The sequence below is a fragment of the Charadrius vociferus genome, unplaced genomic scaffold, assembly GCF_000708025.1.
Source record: "Charadrius vociferus isolate BGI_N301 unplaced genomic scaffold, ASM70802v2 scaffold110, whole genome shotgun sequence".
Classification (NCBI taxonomy): domain Eukaryota; kingdom Metazoa; phylum Chordata; class Aves; order Charadriiformes; family Charadriidae; genus Charadrius; species Charadrius vociferus.
The window spans coordinates 2,619,536-2,643,799 of NW_009646761.1; the positions used below are offsets into that span (position 1 = coordinate 2,619,536).

The 24,264-nt window shown below is 40.2% G+C and overlaps 1 protein-coding gene across 1 annotated transcript in view; it reads left to right on the forward strand.

Annotated features, from left to right (window-relative positions):
• The window catches only part of TM9SF2 (transmembrane 9 superfamily member 2), a 64,756-nt gene extending 53,915 nt beyond the window's left edge, over positions 1-10,841 (forward strand). The window contains exons 17-22 of the mRNA XM_009891999.1: positions 1,757-1,814; positions 2,463-2,622; positions 4,136-4,287; positions 5,326-5,437; positions 6,041-6,212; positions 9,667-10,841. Of these exons, the coding sequence (XP_009890301.1) occupies positions 1,757-1,814; positions 2,463-2,622; positions 4,136-4,287; positions 5,326-5,437; positions 6,041-6,212; positions 9,667-9,734 (722 nt within the window). The 3' untranslated portion in view covers positions 9,735-10,841. The remainder of the gene's footprint in view (positions 1-1,756; positions 1,815-2,462; positions 2,623-4,135; positions 4,288-5,325; positions 5,438-6,040; positions 6,213-9,666) is intronic.
• Positions 10,842-24,264: the final 13,423 nt, after the last annotated feature.

Consider the following 24,264-nt stretch of genomic DNA (forward strand, 5'->3'; position numbering starts at 1 on the left):
CCCCCCCCAAATCCTGAATCTTTGTTACTGCATGCCTGAGATTTGTCACCTCTTTTTATCTAGTTCCTAGGCTTTTGGGAGAATGGAGCTTTTCAGACTGTGGCAGAGGTGCAGGGGGAAGGATTATTAGGTGGTCTGTAGTTGTAGAAATCAACCCAGTGGTGTTTGGGCACCTGACAGTAGTTAGTTGATACTGTTTTCCTTCACTGATCCCAGCTAGCTATTGTTTCAAGGCCTGCCTACTAACCTCAAATTGTTTGCTGCTGTACCCTCTGGTTTATTTTAAGGTGAAGCATGCCATTCCACATACAGCTTTTTTATTTACCTTACTCAAGGTAAATGACTCTTTGTGACTGAGTGAGCTGGATCCTTTGGACTATTTTAATTCAGGGCTAGAGAAGGAGTTTATTTCTGAACTTCAGCCTGGCAGTAGGCATTGGAGTTCTTTCTTCTAACCGTTTTGTAATTTTCATTTGGGGAGAACCTTTGGGGAAGGAAGGCTTATATTTTGTAAGGAGGTTTTCCACAATGGTAGTGATGTGATAGCGAACCATTATTTTTCCTAATCTTCAAGCCAATTAGACTTAAATGGAGCGAGACTTTAGGACTAAGAGCATAATTGTATTGAAGGATATTTTGAAGTGTATTGATGGTAAATTGAATCCTGTACCTTTGGTGGAGATGTAGCTAATAATAATTACATTTCATATTATACTTATTGGGAATCATTTAGTTGATACTTGAATATTGTGTTTAACTACTAAGACAGTGAGTGACTGATCAGAGATGATACTGTTATAACATGAGGTGGTCTGTACCCTGTATAGAGCGTGTAAACATGAATGTTTAGCCTTATAGTATTCAAATAAAGTAATGTGAGACATAAACCAAAATGCAACTGAAATGGATATCCAGTTTTAAAAGTTGGGGGTTTTTATTCAACGTTGCATTTAAAGAGTGAAGCCTGAGCTGAAATTAAATGGTTAATCTTAATAACTGGTGCCATGTTCTACAAAGATTTTATGAAGAAATAGGAACTTAATTAAAATCACTCTAGCTATAATCATTTCTGACTCTCGAAGTAAAGAAGCATGTCATTATGGCAGTGCTCTGATGAAACTGTCAGCTTCACTGAATTCCATCTGGATATTTTCATTTGAAAGTGTGCTGACTAGAATTTTTATCAGTGTAGTGCAAATTTTTTTCTTAATAAAGCTGTCTTTGGTCTTTTGGTATCACCACTGCTTAATGCTGTTCAAGAGAACATCACTGCTTGCTGTAAGCATGTTAGTCCTGACTTTCTGTAAGATTCGTAGACAAGAATTATTTCAAGAAAACTGTTAAGCTTGCTTTTCACATATTTATGTATTTTTTCCTACTGAAACCTGCAGTCAAATGCTAGAAAGCTTAAACTTCTTAATCACTCCAGGTTTAAACTGTGTTTTAAAGACTTAAAAGTGCTGCAAATCTGCTTCCTCCTTGTAGCAGATAAAGTGGTCAGAGACCCAGTTTATTTAGTTGGATACTTTTCCTGACCTTGGTCTGAGGCTTTTCTTTGCTTTGAAGCTCTGTGATTAAGCAATATGATGAGGGAATTCAGTTTTATTATTTAAGATTTAGTTTACCGTTTTAAACTTGGGCATGATAGCACATTATTTGAGTATTTTCAAGCTAAGTATAACAGGTAAATGAACTGGAAAATTAATAGTTGTGAGCTTAATGCATGTTTTGATGACTGTCAAATGTTTTAATACAGCATTTGGAGGTGAAAAATGGAAAACAAATGTCCTGCTGACATCATTCCTTTGTCCTGGGTAAGTTGAGAGTATTGCCACGATTAAAAGAATTAAATTGCTTCTCTGACATGCATAGCTAATTTTTAAGTTTCAGCTATACAAGTAAATCTTATTACTTTGTCCCTTTATTCCAGAAGCTACAAGAATATCACAGTGCTTTGGACAAAGATGAATATGTTAATGGCATATCATCCTTAGATTATTTTTTTTAGTAAGCATTTGTTCTATTCTCACTACATGAAAAGGTTGATTAAGAAAGAGCGTTATGATAGTAGTAAGTTTTAGACAGGCACGCTTTTTCATTGCTTTCTTTTACTCTCTAGGCTGTTTCTCTGACCACACTGTAGTTGGTCTTATATAGTGTCATATACTGTATAACCACTGTGATAAATTTCTCTACTTAATCACAGCAAGCAGTCTTACCCTGAAGTGTAGTTAAGACAACCATATATTTGAAATTGCTTAGTTGGAACGTCAGCTCCTGCTGGAGTTCAATCCCACTAGATTAACAAAGAATTGCTTGTTTGACCCCTTCATTTTGCTGTTTTGTGTGTGTGATTTGGGTGTAACAGATTTACACTAAAATCTCAATACAGTGCTATTGTTTTGTTAACATTGAATATTAAGGACTATTTCTGTGCTTTAAGTGTGTTATGTATTTTTCAGAATTGTGTTTGCAGATTTTTTTATCATGAACCTCATTCTCTGGGGAGAAGGCTCTTCAGCAGCTATTCCGTTTGGTACTTTGGTTGCTATTTTGGCACTCTGGTTTTGCATATCTGTACCGCTGACGTTTATTGGTGCCTATTTTGGTTTTAAGAAAAACGTAAGTGTTTTTGAGAAATTGTTTTGTAAGTGTATGAATACACATATATATATTTTTCACTGTATAGACTATGACTGAGGTAGCACCGAAGCCAGTTGCATTGTCAGCTGTGGTTCTGTTCAGTTACTGTAAAGCTGCATTAGATAGCCAATTTTGGGATTCCAAGACTTTAATATTGTTAGTCGTTGGTGGTGATATTTCTCCGCAACGATTAGGGCCGTCATTGTATTTGGGTGACTGCTCTGGATAAAGCAGTGATTTGGGCATTTTTATTTTAATTAACATGTCTTTCATTACAAAAAAAAAATAATTATTTGACCCAGTCAAGCATAAGGGAAAGCAACTTACACACTTCTGGTTTTCCCCCATTTTTTGTTGCTGTCTACCCTTTACACTGAGAATATGAAACGCTAGAATTCTTGTGAAGTCTCTTTGCATAAATGTTCTGTAAATAGTTGTCACTGCTTGGCAGACATTAATTGGGATTTACTCCTAAACTGATCAATTTTACTTATTTATATCAGGGCTCTTTGTGACATTGGTGACTGAACCTTCTTAAATTGGTTCTTCTCTTTTTGCCTCTAAAGTGGTTTACTGTGCCCCACAAACTTTAAGATCTGTAAGTTCAGATATTTTTGTATTTTGTCCTGTATAGGAAGCCAGAATTACAGCTCTCTGTAGCTCTCATGCAATACCTTCAGAGAATATGTAAGTGTCTTAGGAGGCACTCTTAAAGTTGATTGTAGTTATCCCTTTTTTCTTAACCAGAATTCAGTGTTTTTTTTCTGATAACCATGTTGAAATTCCAGCAAGCCCCCCTGCATTGTACAGAGACAGTTCCTTTCAGAAAGCAGGATTTGATAAACTATAAGGCAATGTGACAGGTGTCGCTAATATGTTAAAATCAAATAAGAAAGCAAGTACTTAGCAAGGATCTATTGACGCTCTTGGTGTAATCTTTACCAAAGGGGAAAGATGGCAAACTATGCATTTATCTGCCTGAATTTTTTTTTTCTCACACCATGTGTATCTGTTGGTTCTGCTTTACCTCAAACCAGGACATCTATGTATGCAATATTCAGTTAGGATTTAGTTGCCAGATTGAATCCTCTCAGTTTGTAGGTTTACCCTAATGTGATTCTTGGAGTGAATCCTGAAAAAAAAACATACAGGGATTTTTAGAAGGGGAAAGCAAGAATCTGCACCGCCACTACCCCTCAACTGAAAAGTGAGAAATCAGCTCAGGCTCTATAACAGATCACATAGAGGTAATCATAAAAAGGGAAGTCCAAAATACCTGTTGCTATGTTTTCAATAACAGCTGTCTTTTAGCTTGTTTGCCTAGTAAATTTTGTTAGGTAGGCTGGTAGTGAAAGCAGATGTATTGGTAGCTGGGTATGCACATGCTCAAAACAAATAGTAGATTTTTGCCACCGCTCATTTCAAAGAGAAAGCAAAAAGGTAGTGCTGCAGTTTGACGTTTTATTGAACAATTTCTTACTTTCATTTAAAGGCTATTGAACACCCTGTTCGCACAAATCAAATTCCTCGTCAGATTCCTGAGCAATCATTCTATACAAAGCCATTACCTGGCATTATCATGGGAGGGATTCTACCTTTTGGATGTATCTTTATACAGTTGTTCTTTATTCTGAATAGTATTTGGTAAGTTAACCACAATCTATTTGAATTTTCTGTGCCATAAAAAGTGGTAATTTCTTTGACTGATTTTTGACTGATTTGACTGATTTTTTTTTTTTTGGTGATGCAGGCTTCAATAAAAATGTAAATATTAATATCTTTTTAACATTTTGTGGTTTAGAATATACTTGGTGCCTGTCTTGCTTGTTGAGGTGTGTAGAGAAGTGGCTGTGATATGCTTAGCAATTTACAGCTGACCTACAATATTCAAATAGATAGTTTTCTCGTGCGACTCCTCTGAGTTCACGTGGAAGTGGCTCTGAAGCTGACATACAGCATATAACTTGAAAGTAGTAAGTATATTAAAATTGACTGGAGATTTTTGTTGTTGTGATTGTTGTTGGGCTAGAAAACTATTACTACTCTTGGGAGAAAAATGAATCAAGAACAAATCTTGTGAAATCTTTATAAAGGCACCAGAGCGTAATTCTTTTAAAAAATAAAGCACCCAAGACTAGTCCAGTATAAGTGAATTCTGATGAGAGCTCATAGCACACTGACAAACTAATCTAGTGTGAGGGATTTGTCTTCCTTCTGGCACAATTTAGTTATTGGATCTTGTTAAACTGTTTCTGAACCTTGAATAGGTGCCTTTACCCAATGTAGACAGCTACAGCATTTGACACTTCTTGTTATTTTGCAGCTCTGCCCCTTTGATTGAAATGTGAGGTGAAATCCAAGTTCTGCTGAAGTCAGTGGAAGAGGTCACGCTGACTTCACTGGAACTGCAGTTTCACTCATTATGTCTAGTCAGTTCTTTCCCTAAAATGTCAACCAGGAGCATACTTTGGCCTTGCTTTCTCACTGTTTTCAGACTCTGCTGCTGAGGCTCCTATTCTTCAGTTAGAAAATAAATTAACCACACAACTGTATGGCCACACAACTGACTACTTCAATAGGAAGGGTAATACTTAAGGTGAAAGTGACGTTACTGCATATGAAGAAATAATATTAGCACTGTGTCCATTTTAATTTTTATTTCTTTTAAACTCCCTTTTATAGGTCTCACCAAATGTATTACATGTTTGGCTTCCTGTTTCTGGTATTCATTATTTTGGTTATTACATGTTCTGAGGCTACAATATTGCTCTGCTACTTCCATCTATGTGCAGAGGTAAGAAATATTTTTCAGTATTCATTCTTGATACTGTTTTAAGAATGCTTCCAAAAAATTTTAAGGCTTTTGTAATTGAAAATAAGTATTCCAGAATTCAGCATAAGCACTACTACTAGATGAGATGTACTTAAACCATGTCTTTAAAAATGAAGTAGTCTACTTTTGGCCAAACGTGTAACAAATATTAAAACACTGCACTGAGTACTGCTAAGTCAGATATCTCATCTTTAGATTCTAACTTCCCATTTGCTGAAGACACCAAACTAATCCATTAACTTTGTTAATCAAAGTGCATTCTGGACATGTCCAGCTTTGGGGAAAAAGATCTCGATGGCTGGCAATAGCAAGCCTGGCTTATTTGGGTTTTTAGATTTTTTGCCTATTTGATATTGACCTTCAGGTTTCTTATCTCTAATTGTGAATGGTATAGCTAAAGCAGTATTGATTATATATAGTTCTCTTTTCTGTAGATAAAAACACTAAAAACTCACTTTGGATAAAGTGATAATAGAAAAAGTAGCTCTGCATTCAGTAATAGGGTCAGTGCATTAGTGGTGTATGGAATATTACTCATATGGTTTTTTTTTCCCACCCTTCTAGGACTATCACTGGCAGTGGCGTTCATTTCTCACTAGTGGTTTCACTGCAGTTTATTTCCTAATATATGCAATACATTATTTTTTTTCCAAACTGCAAATCACAGGAACAGCTAGCACTATTTTATATTTTGGTTATACCATGATTATGGTTTTGATCTTCTTCCTTTTTACAGGTAAGTATATGGAACTTTAATTTTGAATTTTGAATCTACCTGTCATCTTCAGTACTAAGAGGGAATCTTCAGTCAGAAACACATACCCTTTGTTTGGGGTGGAAGAGTGGCAGTGAAAATGCAAGAATTCTCCTTTCAAACTCTCATGCAAGAAGGCAGCAACTGCCAACTCCTCAAAAATCTTAAAAATGCTAAATTCTGTTCCAGCAGAATGTAATCCGTCTTTGTGGACTTCACAGTGCAATATTTTCAAAACTATTTGGAACTGATTGATGCTTTAAATAATTTCAAGCTCCACCTTCATGATGAAGTTTAATGATTCCTAAGGCTTTGATATGTATGTATGTATACAGCCATACAGGCTATATTTTGAGGCCTCATAGAACACAAATGGCTTGTCATAGGAGCTTTTAATACGGATCTCACTATAACTATAAGTAGATTTTTCATTTCCACTTAACATAGGAAAACAAAAAAAAATCTAGTGGGAAAAGAACTGACATTTGAGAATGGTGTTCATTTTAAGTGTAACTGAATATTAATTTCAAAGACATTACCACTTCAGCTTAGGAAATATTGGAGCTGTTTGTGCACCACGACTGAATGCAGATGATGATGAACAGGAGCAAGAGCCTGCAAGGAGTTTTTTGGGTCATTGCTTGTTAGAACGAGGGAATGGGACTTAAGTACGTTATATAATCTCTTTGTAAAGTGATCAAGCTGTGTTCCAAAAGTGGTTAGTTTTATCTTCCATCCTTCTTTTTAAGTCAGTCTAATGTGTTTCAGCATTGCTTGCGGATATTTTGTGATTCTCACATCACCTCTACTTTTATTTATATTTTGTGTACCAGTTAGCAAGTCATTCTGGATGTGTAGATCAGAGATTCTGCCTCCCTTTCTCACTCCGTTTTGTTTCCCACCATACCTTTCTCTTATCCTTTATTTCTGTTCTGGGTTTACTAATAGTCTCATTGAGCTACAGAATTTAGGAATGCATGTTTGTTCAACTAGAAATGAATGTGCACTGCTTTATATAGATCAATTTTAAATGTGGTGCAAACTTACAAAGTAGCATGAAAAAATAATTAGGCCTTACATACGTGTAAGGTCAGTTCATTTAGTTTCACTAGCTTTTCCAACAGATACTCAGCATGTCTGCCTTTAATAGTAAACAGTTTTAGCCAAAACCAGAATTGTGTTTACCCTGTCTCCTTTGTTCAGTCTGTTTACTTTGGATGCATGCAGTAATTCTGGAGTGCACACATTCAAAATAAAGGGGATTTAGGCTAAATTTTCTATGCTGAGACTTGGCTTAGCTAAGGTATCATTCCCATCTTTTGCCCTTGCTCTTTTTAAGTCAGTCATGTCACATGGCATGGTCTAGAGGCATTAGGATGTGGCTGGTGCATCCCCCTTTTCCTTTGCTCACACATTCATTTTCAGTTGATCGGTTGGCTGTGCAGTGCCTGCCAGCAAACCTGGGGTGTCCTTTTCAGGGCAGGTTCACAAGCATGCAAAAAAGAGGTGTTTTACTCAGACCCCTGCAGATGATTTCTGTGGTAGTCATTTGTATATAATTGGGACAGTGAAGCTGAGAGTTATGCTGTGCAACTTAAACTAAGCTTTCAGAGTTTGTATGCTTTTCGTTTTTTTTGAAATTTTCAGTTTTTATATTGAAATTAGGGGAGAATACATGTGAAGTTAACCAAACGGTTAGACTCTGAAACACCATATGGTTAATGATTTTTTTAAATCTACTTCCCACAAGATTATATAAAATTATCCTTTGATTTGAGGGAATAGTCCTATTTCTTAAGATTTAAGAATAATTTTGTCCATTTAGGTTGATAGGCATTCAAAGACAGGTATGTTCAGTTCTCTGAGGTTTACCAAAGTGCTTTGAGATAAGGCTTTACAGAAAAAGTTAGAGGCTGGGTGAAGGGACAGGCAGTTAGTTCTTCTCCAGTTTCTTCAACGAAAAAGCATATTAGCAATTTAGCAAAAACTGCTGCTAGAGGCAACCGACTTCCTGTGTCAGGATGATAAAGAAGCTAGAAAGAGAAGATCATAATTGTTGCATCAAAACTATTCTGCTGCTGCTTACTCATCTGTTAAAAATCGTCAGTATCAGGAAGGGTTTTGACGGTGCCCTGCTGCTATGTCAGTGTAACGCATGCTTCAGGCGCTTGCATCCATACTGCATTCCAGGTCATTGATCAGACTCAGCAGGCAAAATACCGGGAGCTACATGACAAATCTTTGATTCACAGCTGGGACCGCAACTACGTATCATAGTAAATGAGTCAGTTAAACATCAGTAGTTTAGTAAGCGTGAAGGGAAAAAAAAAATTACCGTAATATCATTCATGGTTCCTTCCAAGCTTGTATAGTGAATGAGGTAGCATACAACTTGCCTTATGCCTCTTATCAGATCTAAAATAAAGTTGATTTTTTTTTTTTTCTTTCAAGGACTTCCTTGGTTCTTGCATAAGTTAAGGCTATGATTTTAGAAAGAGGTACTTGGGCAAAAATCAGATAATTTTCAGGGATTTTTTCCTGTCCTAGTTTTTGTGGGAAATGAAGGTTCCTGTAACAGGTGTTCTGAGCTGCTGTTAACTCCATTGTCGTTCTTACTGTGGCTACATTTTGAAGTAATCCAGTTACATTAACAAGGCCCAACTATATTAACTACTTTGCATTCAAAAGAGTATTTTTGTTAAAAACTTCTGTTGGAGTTTCACAAAGAGAAAGGATGCAGCTACTTTTCTTCAGCTAAAAGGATTATAAGTTGTCAGGGAAACCGTCTTTCTCCTTAAATGTCAGTTCAAGTTTGCTTATATCTTTTGACTTATTTTTAAGGTGTGTAACACGTTTTCAACAAGAAGTACAAGTTGCATAGTAACTACGCTATGGTTTGAAATTTCCATTAACTTGCACATAAATAAAGGTAGTACTCTAATTTTCCAAGACCTTAAAGTATAAGTAAGACATGCAAACTCCCTATGATGCTGTCAGTCTAATAGGTTTATTAAATATAATAACAATATTCTGACTAGCTGAGCACATCGTGTAAAGTGTGTGTGACTGGTCACTGAGGAGGGGGTGAAATGGAGCGATATGAAGGAGTTGGACTGGGGAATAATGAAACAACAAAGTACAAATATGTAGGAAGAGGAGTAACACAGGAACATCTTAAAATGAGTCTTCCATGTCGTCAGCTCTGTGATTGCGAAAATAATGAGATACTTTATACAGTAGTTGATGCCTGTAAAGACCAGGTACCGTCTGTAACTTTCCATTATCTGATCTGATGGATGTACTGAAGACTAACGGTAGCAGATTGTATATACATATGTCCTGATTTATGAGCTACAGACAGAAATTGATGTCTCCTGTGTCAGTTTTCCTAACATGTAACTTCTTTCTTTTTTTTTTTTTTCCTTTCTTTTTTTAGGGACAATTGGATTCTTTGCATGCTTTTGGTTTGTAACCAAAATATACAGCGTGGTGAAAGTTGACTGAAGAACTGTAAAGAATTAACACAGAGGAGGTTTAATCTTCATTAACGTAACTTAAAGACCTGGTCTAGTTGATGAACTTCGGCTTTATCAGAAGTATTGGCTTCCTGTTCTTTGAGAATGATACTGAATATGCAGCTGCCCCAAACACTTTTTCCACTAACAGTTTGTATTGTGACTTAACAACCTGGTTTCATTCAGATCTTAATGAAGATCAGAGTTACGGTATTTATGCATTTGTAAATACAACTATACTTTAAAAGAATTGTTAAATTCTAATGGCAGAATAGAAGTGGCTGTATTACACAACTTAATGATACTTCTGATCAAAGTACAACTGTAAATAGGTTTTTCTAGCTTGGTAGGTGGGATGAATTATTTTTCTTTGAGGGAAATGAGAACTTTTTATTATGCTGACTTTGAAGGATGACTCTTAAGAAGTGTTGCTTTTAGTTTGGATGTGATTTTTATTTTTTACTGGTGTTACGTCCACAAATATTCTGATTTCTGTGACTTCATTAGTTTCGGTGTTCTTGGCCTTTTAAACTATGTGCCTCTGAGTCCTTGAATTTATAAATTCATAATCTAATAAATATTGTAAAAATGTCTTCAGTGGCTCATTACATATTATAAGTTCATAAAAATATGTAAATACAATTATATTGAAGATCAATGCTTAAAGTTTGCATAGAGTATTTTATGGCATTTTCTATGGTTTAATGTATATTGACACACTCTTAGATCTGCAAGAAATGTTATTTGTGCTACATGGCTATAACACAGAAATGTGATTGTGGCGCATGAGAATTAAATTATACACACATTTAACAAAACCACTCTGCAGCATTAATCCAGTCCTTAACCCAGATACGTTTTCAGAGATTGCTATGGAATTGTCAGTATGTTGAGAAGATCTTATAACGCACGAGTCAGCATTCTCTGCTGATCTTGCTTTTAAAAGATCTCAATGATGCATATTCTATATGGCAACTGCTGCCGATTGTACTTAATGTAGGTTAAAAAATGAAAGAAAACTACTATTTTTGCCTTAAGAGACTAATGTCGATTTTTGGATGACTAGCATTAAACCTGTATTTGCTCTTTTGGAAAATGGAGTATTTTGTTCATATCTTGTCTAGTAATTTTAAACTGGTAACACAATTTGGCTTTTGGCATGTTTTCACAAGCCTGATAAAATTTTATTTAAAATTAAACTTCATGTACCAATAGCCATTCATAAGGTTGGTTTTTTTTTATTCTCATCGGTTTACTTTTCTAAAAGACCTTAACCTAATGATGCTTGAATATTGAACCCAATAAAAATAATTTTGGTTAAGGTAACTTGTCATTATTAACCTTCTAAAAGTTGGCACATAAAAAGGCTTCAGGCGACATTTCCTCAATTGCTGTGTTCCCCACCCCCTCCCAGATGAACCACAGCGCTCTCATGCTCTGCCTGTCCCCAACCACAGCTCTGTTCGCGTGTTGTGGACAGGTTTGTTGTCGTGCTCCTCCCCACGTGCAGTCACTAGGAAATGCTGATTTCGGATGATTCTTCCATGTTTTGTGTTCAAAACAGGAAAAGGGTTGAGTGTGGTAAGCATTTGTTCTTTCCTAATGCAGTGAGCTGTATTGTGACTCTTGGTTTAAATTTTTAAAAGTATAAAATTGAATACGCTTGCTATCCCTGGTTTTGTGAACACCTACTGTATGTATAGTCACTGCTCAGAATCATCCGTAGTTGTTCCACAAATGGGAATGGATGGTTTGAGAAACATGAATCGGTTGTCTGTTATTGAAATATGAGTATAATAGCTGCTCAATAATTTCATTGTCGTTATACGAAAACAGATTTTTGTAAGGTATTGACAACTGCTGTTTAAAAATCAGATTAACAGAAGTGAGATGTAGCCCCTGTAGTATGTATATGGGTTTGAAACTGATGAGTGTACCTCCCTTTTTCTTTTTTTTTAATGGACTACTTGAGCAGTCATGGCAGCTTCTCAAGTATCTTATTTTCACCTTTAAAAGGCAGTTTGTGAAGTGTGTCATTATCTTCTGGAATCCTACTGCATACACATTTTTTCAAGCAGCCTTGCCTTGTAATAACTGCAGCTGGTTTGGAATTTGATATAGTTTGGTTTCAGTGTGCAGTACTTGAGACAATCCAGAAAGTTTAATACATCACAGATTTCACAGAGGAGCTATTCTAAAGCTGTCCCCTCCCTTGAAACCCATTATTGCCTCAGATAATTTTAAAAGTTTTTCTCGCATTTAAGCTGCTGGTGTGTGTTAGGGCACCCAGGTGTTCTACTGTACACCATATCTGTTCTTCAGGAAGATCTCTTGGGAGGCCTGGGGTTTTGTCTAAGCTTTCAAAATACTAACCCCTTCCAAAACCTTTCTGTACTACGAGACATTTTCTTAAAATGCATTAATTGCACGGGTATCTGAGAAAACGTAAATTAATTTAATTCATTTACCCCTAATTATAAGGGGTTTTCAGCCTGGAGAAGAGAAGGCTAACGGGGAGACCTTATAGCAGCTTTCCAGTATCTGAAGGGCGCCTACAAGAAAGCTGGAGAGGGACTTTTTACAAGGGCGTGTAGTGACAGGACGAGGGGGAATGGCTTCAAACTGAAAGAGGGTAGATTTAGATTAGACATTAGGAAGAAGTTTTTCATTTTGAGGGTGGTGAGGCACTGGAACAAATTGCCCAGAGAAGCTGTGGATGCCCCATCCGTGGAGGTGTTCAAGGCCAGGTTGGATGGGGCTTTGAGCAACCTGGTCTAGCAGAAGGTGTCCCTGCCTATGGCAGGGGGGTTGGAACCAGGTGATCTTCAAGGTCCCTTCCAACCTACACCATTCTATGATTCGAACAGAAAGGTTAAGAGGTAGGAATAAATGGCTGAGCTGCATGAAGACACAGCAAATTTATACAAAATTTAACACTTCAGGGCAGTGTTAACTTTTTGGTGGCTGGTAAAGAATTTAAAAGCTGGTTCTTCAGAAGCTAAAGAAATGACCATCATTGCCTGAAAGTAATCCTCAGTCCTAGTCGGGTTTTCAAAACATGATATGGGAGTTGGTGGTTTGGTTCTCTTTCTCTAAGAAAGAAGAAATAAAAAAGCAGCTTTACGCCAAGCTGTATCTCATGGCAAGCTACCTGCTCCAGCTGTAGCCTGGTAGCTTCGCTTCTTACTGAAATGCTTAGCTGTGTGTGTTTGAACAGCCCTAAGAGTTCTTCAATTTTTTGCTGTGATACAGATCGGCTGTGCCGTCAGCTGCTTTGCTGGAGGCTTGCAACCATAACACAAACACTACTTGCCTGTGAGCTAGTCACGGACAGTATCTTCGTGGGGTTTGTGCCATTTTCAGGTAAAAGGCAGTGAGGGATGACTGGGGAAGGCTGAGGTCGTTAGTGCAATCTCCTGCTCGCTGCTTACCTTTCTCCCATTTTGCAGTTTTTGCCCTAGGATTGCTTGAAATTTGTTTCAATCCTCTGTCTTCCCCATGAGTGCAAAGAGCAGCGATTACCCTACCCGGCTCTTGCAAAGAGCACAATCCTTCTGCATTTGAAAACTCAGCTACCCAGAATGTGCGTGGTTACAGGTACGATGCAGGTGTAGCACCAAGCACAAAGGTGTAGACAGCCTTGTGGAACCTGTAGGTGTATTCCCATGTTTCTGTACCACCACTTACTGTCCCTTTGGGGCTTGGGACATTCGGAGTGATGGTATCACGCAGAGGTCCATCAATATTTGTAGATGGAGAAGAAAGCCTGTCCTGCGTGCGGTGGTGTGAAGAGGTAGGTGAGCTGGCTGGTTGTTGGATATTGAGGTGGAAGGAAGGTAACGAGTTTCTCTGCAATCGCCTGAAAAATCCTTGAAGTGGGTACTTGAGTCCTGTCTTGGGGGGGGTACCTGTATCTTCTTCAGGAAAAGTAAGTCCAAAAGAGAAGTGAGGAAGAGAGGGTGAACAGGGTGGAATTCAGGCAGGCATCTGTGGTGCTCAGAGTTATACTGATCTGAAGAACCGCCTTGAAGGGACAGGAAACACGAATCGAGTCCTCTTTGAAGTGACGTACAAATTAAAAATGAGAGATTTGGATGAGAAACATCGTTTCACTAATACTAGTAAAGGCAAAAATCCCAATCTCTAAATTAGCAGAAGTAGGCTGGACAACATCTGTACTTCAGGCAAGGTAGGGGAGAGACCTTGAAAGGGAACGGTGGGGGTTTGGTGGGTCTGACTTTGATCAGCAGAGTGTGAAATTGTGGCCGAGTATTTCTGCAAAGCTTTGTGGGGTTGCTGGGGAGGGCTTGCTGCAGCCAATCCTGACAACATTAGCAGTGCACGATAAATAAACTCTGAGGTGGTTTGGTGAATTATTGTTACACGGCTGATAGAGATCTCGACTTTTACAGGTAAGGAATAATTCGTGTTAAAGTACGGTAAACCCTTAACAGCTAGGAGAAGTTTTTGTATTTGATGGTTGGTAAATATCGTCTGTTGTTGTTATGATTGAATATTACTGCAGTGTTAGATTTAGGGTTTTTTTTCTGTTCCTGCTACCCCAAACGTCAAATTGTACAAGCTAGAACTTTGATAAGCTTAGCTGACGTGGGATACGTGTGACCAGGACTTTATGCCATGAAGTTACATGCTGGCCTCTTTCTGTGCCTTACCGGTTTGGGCAACAGCTTCGTTTCTGGGGGCAGCTGTGTCTCCTCTTCATAATTGCTTCTAAAAGTTACTGCTTCTGAAATGACGCGTTCATCCAAGTTACTTCTCTCAAATCCTTGCTTGCTGCCCTGGATTAATTACTCGTCATTGTTTAGAAAATGATGCATATTCTTCAAAGAAAAATTTCATCTCTATGTTTACATCCCTTTTTTCCTTTCAGTTACTCTTCCTCCAAAAACTCCTCTCACTTCCAATAATACTCCCAACTCTTGCACTTGGAGCTCATCACAACCAAGTACATTCTTACAGGAAAGAAGATTATTTGTGCAGAGATGTTCTAGTCTTCTCCCAGATATGCTGTTTCCTACAATTCACCTCTAATTTAATTTTTTTTTTTTATTCTCAGTATCCCACCGTTTCTCCTTATGCCAGACAGTCAATAACAATCTACTTATTTATCTGTCTCCATAAACCTGACTCCTGAAATATTTCTCCTACTACCTCATATATTGACTTGTGCGTACACAAGTGTGTGACACTTCAGACTAAAGCATAAATCTTCAGGGGCTACCGAGAGACTTAATTTATCCGATGATTATCGTATAGCTGCCGTCATGCATTTTCTTTCTTCTTATTTGAAACATCTGGGACTCACTGCTGATGAGATGAGAGGAGTTAACTGCTTGTAAATCAGATATGCCGGAAGATTACGACTGAAACCTGTCACCTTTGGGTGATGGCAGGTTCTTGCTGCTTCTCAGGATTCCAGCCCTTCCAGTGAAAATGCGGTTTACGTTCTTCCTTCCCTCAGAGGTATTTTGGCATCCCCTGCTGGCCACAGCACGTACGGACTTCTGAAGTGCAGGAGCGGAGTTAAGGGTATGATAGGAAGAGTTACCAAAGCACATTACTTAGGAGTGGGGTGTATCCTTAACACTGTCTCTTTAAATATGTACGCTAATTTCAAAGTTCCTGGAAGCAGGTGGCCAAAAATCAAGGTGAAGAATAACAGTAATCATCAATTTATCTGCAAAGATGTTAAAAATGCGTCTCCTGCATCTACTATGGGCACAGGGCTAGCGAGGGTTCTTCAGAACCAATGCTATTTGAGACATCCAGGTTCCTGTTTGCACTCGGGCACCCACTCTGATACCTTCAGGCAGGTTTTTGAGGTTCACTAACTAGAAAAGGGATGCTGCAAGGGGGCCCCACGGAGCGTCCTAAAAGGGCGGCCAGCCTGCGGGGTGGGACGGGCTGAGGGCCGCGTCCCAGCTTCCTACTTTCAGTAGTGTCAAGTCTTGTTTTTTGAACAGGGCAGCATGACCGTTGTTTTGCTGCTGCCGGTGCAAGATTTACTTTGGCTTGGGGTTTGCGGGGTTTTTTTTGTTTCTTTGTTTGGGGTGAGTTGTTTGTTTTTCATTTTCTTTGATCATACCAAGTCAAGAAGACAGGAGATTTATTTTTAATTTTCTTCTTTATTTGGGGGAAATCTATAAAGCAGAGAAAACACTCTTCCTGATAATTTTTCCCAACTTTCCCTGACTGTCTTTTGATTTATTTTTTTTTCCAATTCAGTTGAGGTATGTAAAATTGTAGAATAAACTGACTCAGCTATGACTGCGTGAGGAAGAAGTGGTACACGTGGTGACCTCCCAGGAGGACAGGCACACGTGCGTACACAGTCCGGCCACTGCTTCCCTTCCGCGTTGCTGAAGATGAGCAACCTTCTCGGTGGCTGGAGGAGGGTGAAGCCAGGTGGGCTGTGCTCTGCTCCCGCCTGTCGCGTGCACCAGGAATGAGTGGCTCTGGGATATTGCCAAGGAAGTCAGTGGGCTGGCGGGGAGGCTCTTTCTTGCCCCTCGTGGCCCAAAGGGTACAAGAAGCAGTAGGATTGTGACATTGCTTCTCCAGCCTTGCTGCCCTGGTTTGAGGTAAAACAGGACCAGTTTTGTTCAGTAACTTCGCTTCTTAGCTGGGCCTCTTTTAACGACTGAAATTAACAGCATATTGTGCAGACACTGTTCTCTCTCAGAGTGATCAGGCCCATGTTTGTAGCTGATGCCCAGGCATGGGATGCAGAGAGGCTCTTGCTTATACTTATTGCTGTAACAGCCAAGGCCAACCAACTTTATTACTTGCCCCATTTCGGAAGGGGAAAAGCATAGAGGGGTCCCACCTGCGGGGAGGAGCGGACAGGACAGGTGACCCAAAACTGACCAACAAGGGTATTCAATGCCATCTGCCTCATGCTCAGTATAAAAGCTGAGGGATCAAAGGGTCAGCCCTCTTTCTTCAATGGCCGGTGTCCGAGCAGGACTCTGTCTGTTTGTCTGCCTTTGATCCCGATCCAGAATCCAGTTCCCATCTGCCACTGAGTCCAGTCTGGGACTTCCCCAGTGCCAGCCGGTGTCGTGATTGTCATCCTGGGAGCTTGATATGGTTTTGTAGATATTTCATTATTTCCTTTTTATTTTATTATTAATATTTCATTAAAGCGGTTTAGTTCCTTCTAAACTCATACATCTTTTTTTCCCTCCTTTGCCTGTCTCTTTGAAGAGGGGTGGAAGGGCGCATCTCTCAGTCCCATCTGAGGTGCCCCACATTCCCCGTGGTCAGTTCAGCCTAAACAACAACACTTGCTTAGGAACTACAAAAATGAGGCAACAGAAGTCAGTCCTGGTTTCTGCTCTTCTCTGCAGGTTCTCACAAGGGGTTCTAACCGCTCTGGCCCTTGAAACTGCCTGTCTCTGCCCACTGCAGCAGGAAACTACCCACTGCAGCAGGGCTGGCGAGACAGCTGAGAAGAAATGGATGTTTTGTTCTGTCTCCCATTTCCCGTTGTCTCCAGGCTGTAGTGACAGCAACAGGGCTAAATGACACGATTATGCACGTTCTCCTGCTGCATCGCGTGGGATCAGCGCAGCCCCGAGGCAGGTGGAGAGCAAGGCAAAGGGAAGCAGCCGGTGGCCTTAAATTCACTGTTTGTCCCAGAGAGCAGGGTGACCGTAGGAACTCTGGACAAAAATTGCAGAGGGGCTTCCTTCCCTTCAAGAAGGACAGTATCCAGACCCAGCGAGGCAAAGCCCAAACAAAGGATTGATTAATACCCCAGGAAAATGCTGGTTTATTAAACCCCATCCTTTTCTGTCAGTCTGTTACCAGTCAAGTGGGTTTTGTTGGTTTTTTTTTTTCTGGAAGAGACATCTTAGATCCAGAACAGAATTTCTGAAGAGGGTAAGACAGGCAGACAAATTTAGGCAGATTAGGAATGTGACTCTAAATCCCCAGAGATTTTCTTGACCAGTGGATTATTTTACGGTTAATATGTCTATCTTTCTGTCTTTTTAAACAGCTTTACCGACAGAGGTTTGTGAAGACTGTTGATGCACAGAAAGGGACAGAACTTGCAGGCTCAGTGTTCTGTTGGACATGACTCCATCTCCTGTCCCACTCATCCCTGACATTTCAGAGGATTGCTGGTAAAATGACCTGAGCAAGTAATCATCAGCCACGTAATTTCATGCAAAAAAACCACTTTTGTGTGCTGTAAGAGAGGAGTCCCAGTGCACAATGTCCAGACAAACAAATATCCAGCAACAGGAGCCCCTACAGAGACAGTCTGATGGGCCATCTCTGAGCAGGACCGGGAGGGGAAAATTGTAGCCTTGGAGTCCTCAATGAAAACGCCACCAAAGAAGAAGGGGATAAATAGGAAACAGAAATCGCAGGAAAAATGTTACGAGTTCTAGGGCTGCAAATAGATGACAGCAAAGACAAATACTCCCTCTTGCACTTTTAATCAACTTGGAATCTCACAGCCTGAGTAAATACAGAGAAAGCTGCAATGCTACTATTTCGTATATGGTATAAAGCAGAAATCCATCTAAGTCAGGGCCACCCACACCAAAAGTTCATGGAAGAACAAATAAATAGAAAGTATACAGGAGTCAATAAGAGAGCTCTATTTACCACAGTTAAGCTCCAAAGGAAAATCTGAGTTTGCTGGAAGGAAAGGGAAAAGGAACTGGGGTGATTTCAAAACTTAAGATGGTGCAAAGTTGAAATTGTATTAAAATATTTTTATTGGTGGAAAGGATTTATTGAATGTTTTTGTTGGGTTTTGGTAAATTTACTGGGAATAGCAGGGAATTATGCATTTCTGGAAAGTCACGATGCAGAAGCTGATGTTAAAGTTTGTTCTTAATGGGATCAAAAACAGGACAGACTAAAAAAAGAAAAGTACTATCATAACCCAACTTGGGCAGGATGACCGTGCCGTGCTGACCCTCCAGTACCTCCAGTCGCAGGCTGCTACACAGCCCTGTTGCCTCTTTGAGCTACAGATCTTTGAAGACAGTAAAGAGCCTGAGATCGTCCCATCTGCCCCACCAAGCTCTGCTCTTGTGTACAGCTGGGATCTGATAATGTGTCAGACTTTCAGGACCCTTTTGGCCTTCTCTCTCTTTCAGCCCCTCCTTTAGCGCAACAGCAGCAAACGTCCCACTCCCAACATCCCCACCAGTGCAGAGCACTTTGCTGCTCCCTTGTCGTGGTTTATCCCCAGCCAGCAATTAGATCCACGCAGCCATGTGCTCACTTCCCCCAGTTGTAATGGGGAGAAAATCGAAAGAGTTTTTTTCGAAAGAAAAAAAAAAACCTTCTGGGTTGACATAAGGACGGTTCAACAAGCAAAACAAGGAAAAGCTGCGAGCATCAAGCAAAGCAAAACAAGGAATTCATTCACCGCTTCCCATGGGCAGGCAGGTCTTCAGCCATCTCCAGAAAAGCAGGGCTCCATCATGTGTAATGGTTACTTGGGAAGACAAATACCGTAATGATGAATGTCCCCCCCACCCACTTCCTTCTTCTTCCCCCAGCTCTATACACTAAGCATGACATCCTGCTGCCCAGAGAAGCTGTGGATGCCCCATCCCTGGAGTGTTCAAGGCCAGTTTGGGTGGGGCTTTGAGCAACCTGGTCTAGCAGAAGGTGTCCCTGCCCATGGTAGGGGGGTTGGAACTAGATGATCTTCAAGGTCCCTTCCAACCTAAACCATTCTATGATCATATGGTATGGAATATCCCTTTGGTCAGTGGGGTTCAGCTGTCCTAGCTGTGTCTCCTCCCAACTTCTTGTGCATCCCCAGCCTGCTCACTGGCGGGGCAGTGTGAGGAGCAGAAAAGGCCTTGACTGCTTAGCAACAACCAAAACCATCTGTGTACTATCAGTCAACCCCGTTCTCATCCCAAATCCAAAACACAGCCCCACACAAGCTGCTAGCAAGAAAAGTTAACTCCATCCCAGCTGAAACCATGACATCCCTAAAACTCACAAACTCCACCACGCCAGGCTTGGTGCTCCTACTAGGTACCATGTGTAGAAACTCCGTTTGTATTTCAGAGGCTGAGCTAACGCTTACAAAGCAGCTGAGGCCAGCAGATCCCAAACTACACCCGTGGCAGGAGTTGGACGTAGCTCTCCGTGAGGTACCAAGGGCGGTGGCTGGCAGGAGCACGGTAGGCAGCCTGCCTTGGGAGAGGCCGGGCTTCCCACTCGTAGCACGAGCCAGGGGTCCCAGTTTGGTATGGACATGTTCTGGCCCTTCGTGTTTATTTGTATGGGTGCAAACACATATTTCTTCTTTTTATTTTTTAACACATCTTCAGGGCAGTAGCTGTGTATTGCGGAGTGGAGGGATAGGAAGAAGCGGGTGTTTGCCACCACATCTCGCCGGTAGTGGCAACATCCATAGCAGGGCTACAAAAAATTTGGATAGGGCTAACAAATTAGAGAGTAATAATTATAACCCACCTCTTTCATTATAATTTTGGGCAGTTTGTTCTATCATCTCACTGCCTGCCTTGAGAGCAGTTTGGGGTTTTTTTGTTGTTGGGTTTTTTTCCCCTCCCTGTTAGCTCATTGTCACAGAAACTCCCAGAGCTGCCTGCCAAAGTTTTGGTTAGAACCTGCAGGTCAGTGTTAATAATTAACATCTAGTAGTCTTTGGGAAGCAGCTTGGAAGTCTGCAGTAAAGGATCACAAATTGGTGTCATCCAATTGGTAACATTGCCAATTAAATTTCAAAAATTTGCATTTTTCAGGGCCCAATTTTACTCCTGAATACTGACCAGACTTTTACACGTGGAAGAAATTAAATTCATCCTATGGCCACCAAGTGTAGCAGTCTCATTTTCAACTATTATGTTAAAAACTGAGCATCTAGAGGATACTTCTGAATATCCCAATGCTGCGATCATTAATCAGGACAGACGTCGTTATCTGGGAGATATACAAGTGGCTGTCATAGTAGCTGTCACTCACAGCAGCACTAAGTATAAATCACAGCATTAAAATAACAAACAGAAGAGGAAAGCTGAGCTGCAGAGGGATTATCCTGGGTCCCGTCCCCACTGAAAACACCACATGACCTTCTTCACGAAATGGTAGTCAAAGGAAATCACTTGGTTGTGTAGCAGCACGCGTTCCCTTGGCAAAACTCTGGAAGGCAGTCTCTTCTCAAAAATACTGCTGCTAGAGATTTTTATTGTACGTTTAGCACGCAGCTTTCTCTTGGAAGTTTATTTCAGTATTTCTGAAAATGATGATGATCTTTTTTTTGAAAGCTGTGTGCTTTGACTATGGAAGATAATGGCTTTCTGTGTGGTATACGGTATACATATACGTCTACAATATACATCTTGTAATTTTTACTTTCAGTTTAACTTAGGTTTAATTGTCTCGATTTAAGCCTCTTGCACTAACACTAAGCTGCTTTTGTTTTTACTTTGGATCCAATAATTTTAATGTTTCCTCCATATGGCAGTGGGTTTTCGAAGGAAAAACAAGGTCTGAGACGGAGTTATTTGAATGGATTGAAATTAGGAAAGTGAAACTAAAAATATAAATAGGAAATACCGGGCTAATGTGACATATATGTAGGGAATTCCTACGTGATATGACCATATTCAAAAATTTGACAAAATTTTTCACGTCTTATGTTCAGCCCTTCTGCATCTACAGTGGATTCTCTGTGCCTTCAGCAGCAGCTGGATAAGCAGCATAGCTGCTCCTCTGGGGTGAACGCCAGAGAATAACAGTTATAAAGTACATTTCAGTGATTCCAAACAATGAATTGCACCTCCTTGTCAAAAGTACTTTTGTCAAGCATAACTGGGCTGTGGCCTTATTCTGTGAGTGTGATGTACTTCGTTAGCCAAGTTTCCTTTATGGTCAGTTGGATTATTAGCACAGGGAGAAGTAGGGGTCTGACGTCCAGTTTTTCAGTCCAATAGGTATATTGGTAAATAGTGTCCCTTTGAGACTATTTAACCATTTGTTAAATTGGTAAAACTGATGTTGCTTTACCTGGAGTCTGAAATCATACAATCATAGAATCGTTATGGCTGGAAAAGACCTTTAAGATCAAGTCCAACCATTATCTAGCTCTACTGGGCCCTCTTCTAAACCACGTCCCTGAGCACCATATCTAGACGGCTTTTAAATACGTCCAAGGACGGCGATTCAACCACTTCCCTGGACGGCCTGTTCCAGTCTTTGATAACCCTTTCAGTGTAGAAGTTTTTCCAAGTGTCTAACCTAAACCTCCCCTGGCGCAACTTGACGCCGTTTCCTCTTGTCCTATCAGTTGTAACTTGCGAGAAGAGACCAATGCCCACCTCTAAATCTGTGTCCTCTTCCAGTTGTGGCTGCATCCTGGGGGGCTTCGCTCCCAAAGGTGGTATGTCAGAGACTATATTCCTGTTAGATCTACAGGCTAAAATGTTCATGAGACCATCCTGAACTCATTTCAGTTCAAACACAGTAGGTTAGCCAAGATCTCCTACTTAAACCAGCTGATTTCAACTGAAGACCTTTGGGAACAATCATTATGATCCTTTCTCTCAAGTCACCGGGCAGTTCAGGAGGTCCTGCAGGTAGCATTAGGTCATTTATAACCACAACTGATGCAAATCCACCTGAAACCAAGTCTCTATGTTGCTTTACTTAAAGCACAACTCTCTTTCCCCTGTAAAGAAGATGTGAGATACAGGAGGTGGCTAGCTGGCATGTTTCTGCATCTGGAAGCATTCCTCTCTTTGCACGAAAGTTGTAGGTGGTTCTCCATGGCTGGGCTCTAAGGCGGGAAGTTTTTGAGTCCTTGGCTGAGCCAAGAGTAGCCCAAATTGTTAGAGAACAAATTTCCTGCCGTGTGATAGCCATTTGGCGATCTCTGTGAAACGATTGATGATTCTAGTCTAGCTGACAGCAGAAAATGTTTACATGTCATTTAAATCATTGTGACAACTACTACTTTTCATGCCACATCAGTCATAAATCTGAAGATCAAGTGGAAAGTGTATCTCCACTATACTCCTGTAACATCAGTCACTGTGAAGCTACAGAGATGCGGGGGCTGTGTGTACCTGTTGGGTGTGATCAACGTGGACGACAAAGTCAGCAGATCCTTCAGTTCAGGATCTGGGACTGGCACTAAATTTACATTCACCTTGTCCACACGGAGGTCTTCAGACAGCTCCCGGCTCAATTCCGCTGTGGCGTGTGGCGCTGAGCAGAGATGAGCAGTGAGGAGGCTACCTGGCATTTTTACCTCTCCAGCCCAATGATATAAACACAAGAAAACCCAAATTCTAATTTGCAGAGAGAGGAAATGAAGATTTAGTCTTTAAAATCCTAGCCAGCACAGAACATGGCATGCAGAAGACTTGTGTTCATTTGCAAGGGATTGCAGGTTTTTCCAGAGGCTGGAGCCCACTTCAGCACCTGCGTGGAGTCTGAGGGGGTTCTGCTGGCAGCGGTAGTGGTCTGTGCTTGAGGACAGAGGTATAACGTAATTATGTCCCACTATTCATCTGGTGAAAAGTCTCCGTGTCTTGCAGGGATGCACGCGTACCTGGGTTACTTGAGGAAAGCAAAATCATTTCACCTGATGTTTCTCACATTGGAAACATTCAGGAAACCTTATCACACTTGCCAAATCCTTTTGTTCTTTTTATAAAAATGAGAAAGTGACTTCATTGATGTTATGTGAGATGCTAACCTTTGGATGTTTAAGGATCTTTGGAAAACTATTTTATTTTGAGATATATTACTTTCTGACATGATAGAAAGCAGTAGCATCTAAATGATGTTTCAGAGACTATACACAGAATAATATATGCAGAGTATGCACTGTATTCAGAACACGTATTCTTACCTTCTTGATCTCGGCAAATTCACTGGTTGAGAAAATCTTACCAGAAATCAGTGAAAGCTCTATTTTCTGGGGTTTTTTTTTCCTACTTTCCTTTTGGCATTAGAGGAGAACGTACTACCTATGGTCTTTCATATAGGGACTTCAGAAATGTTAAAAAAATATGGAAATCTGTTAAAGTGGTAAGTAGGCAGGCTAGCTTTAACTTCTCTGAGACTTTCTTAAATGTTTCTTTCATTTATTATTATAGTGGAGCGTAACTTCTGAAGCTATCAGCAATCTAATCCAAATTGCTAGTACCACAGGGCTAAGTTATAAAAGACTATTTAAAGAAGGAGAAGTAAAAGCTAAGTTGTACAAACCTTTAGTTTAGGATTAGACAAAAAATTGGACACTCCTTAAACATTGCCTCACAGAGAGCTGTGTGGGGAAATTGATTCATCAAATCTCACCAGCTTTTTTCTAGATATCTTTCCCTCCTGTTTCCCGGCACCGATTCACTTTGGCCCCAACTGCTCTTTGGGAGCTGCACTGAAAGACTGCCAAAGGTCTTTCTTTTCTTTCACACTGATTCAGGTGACACTTTTCAGAATCTGAAGGTTTCCTGGTGCCCATTGCACTACCCTCCACATGAGCA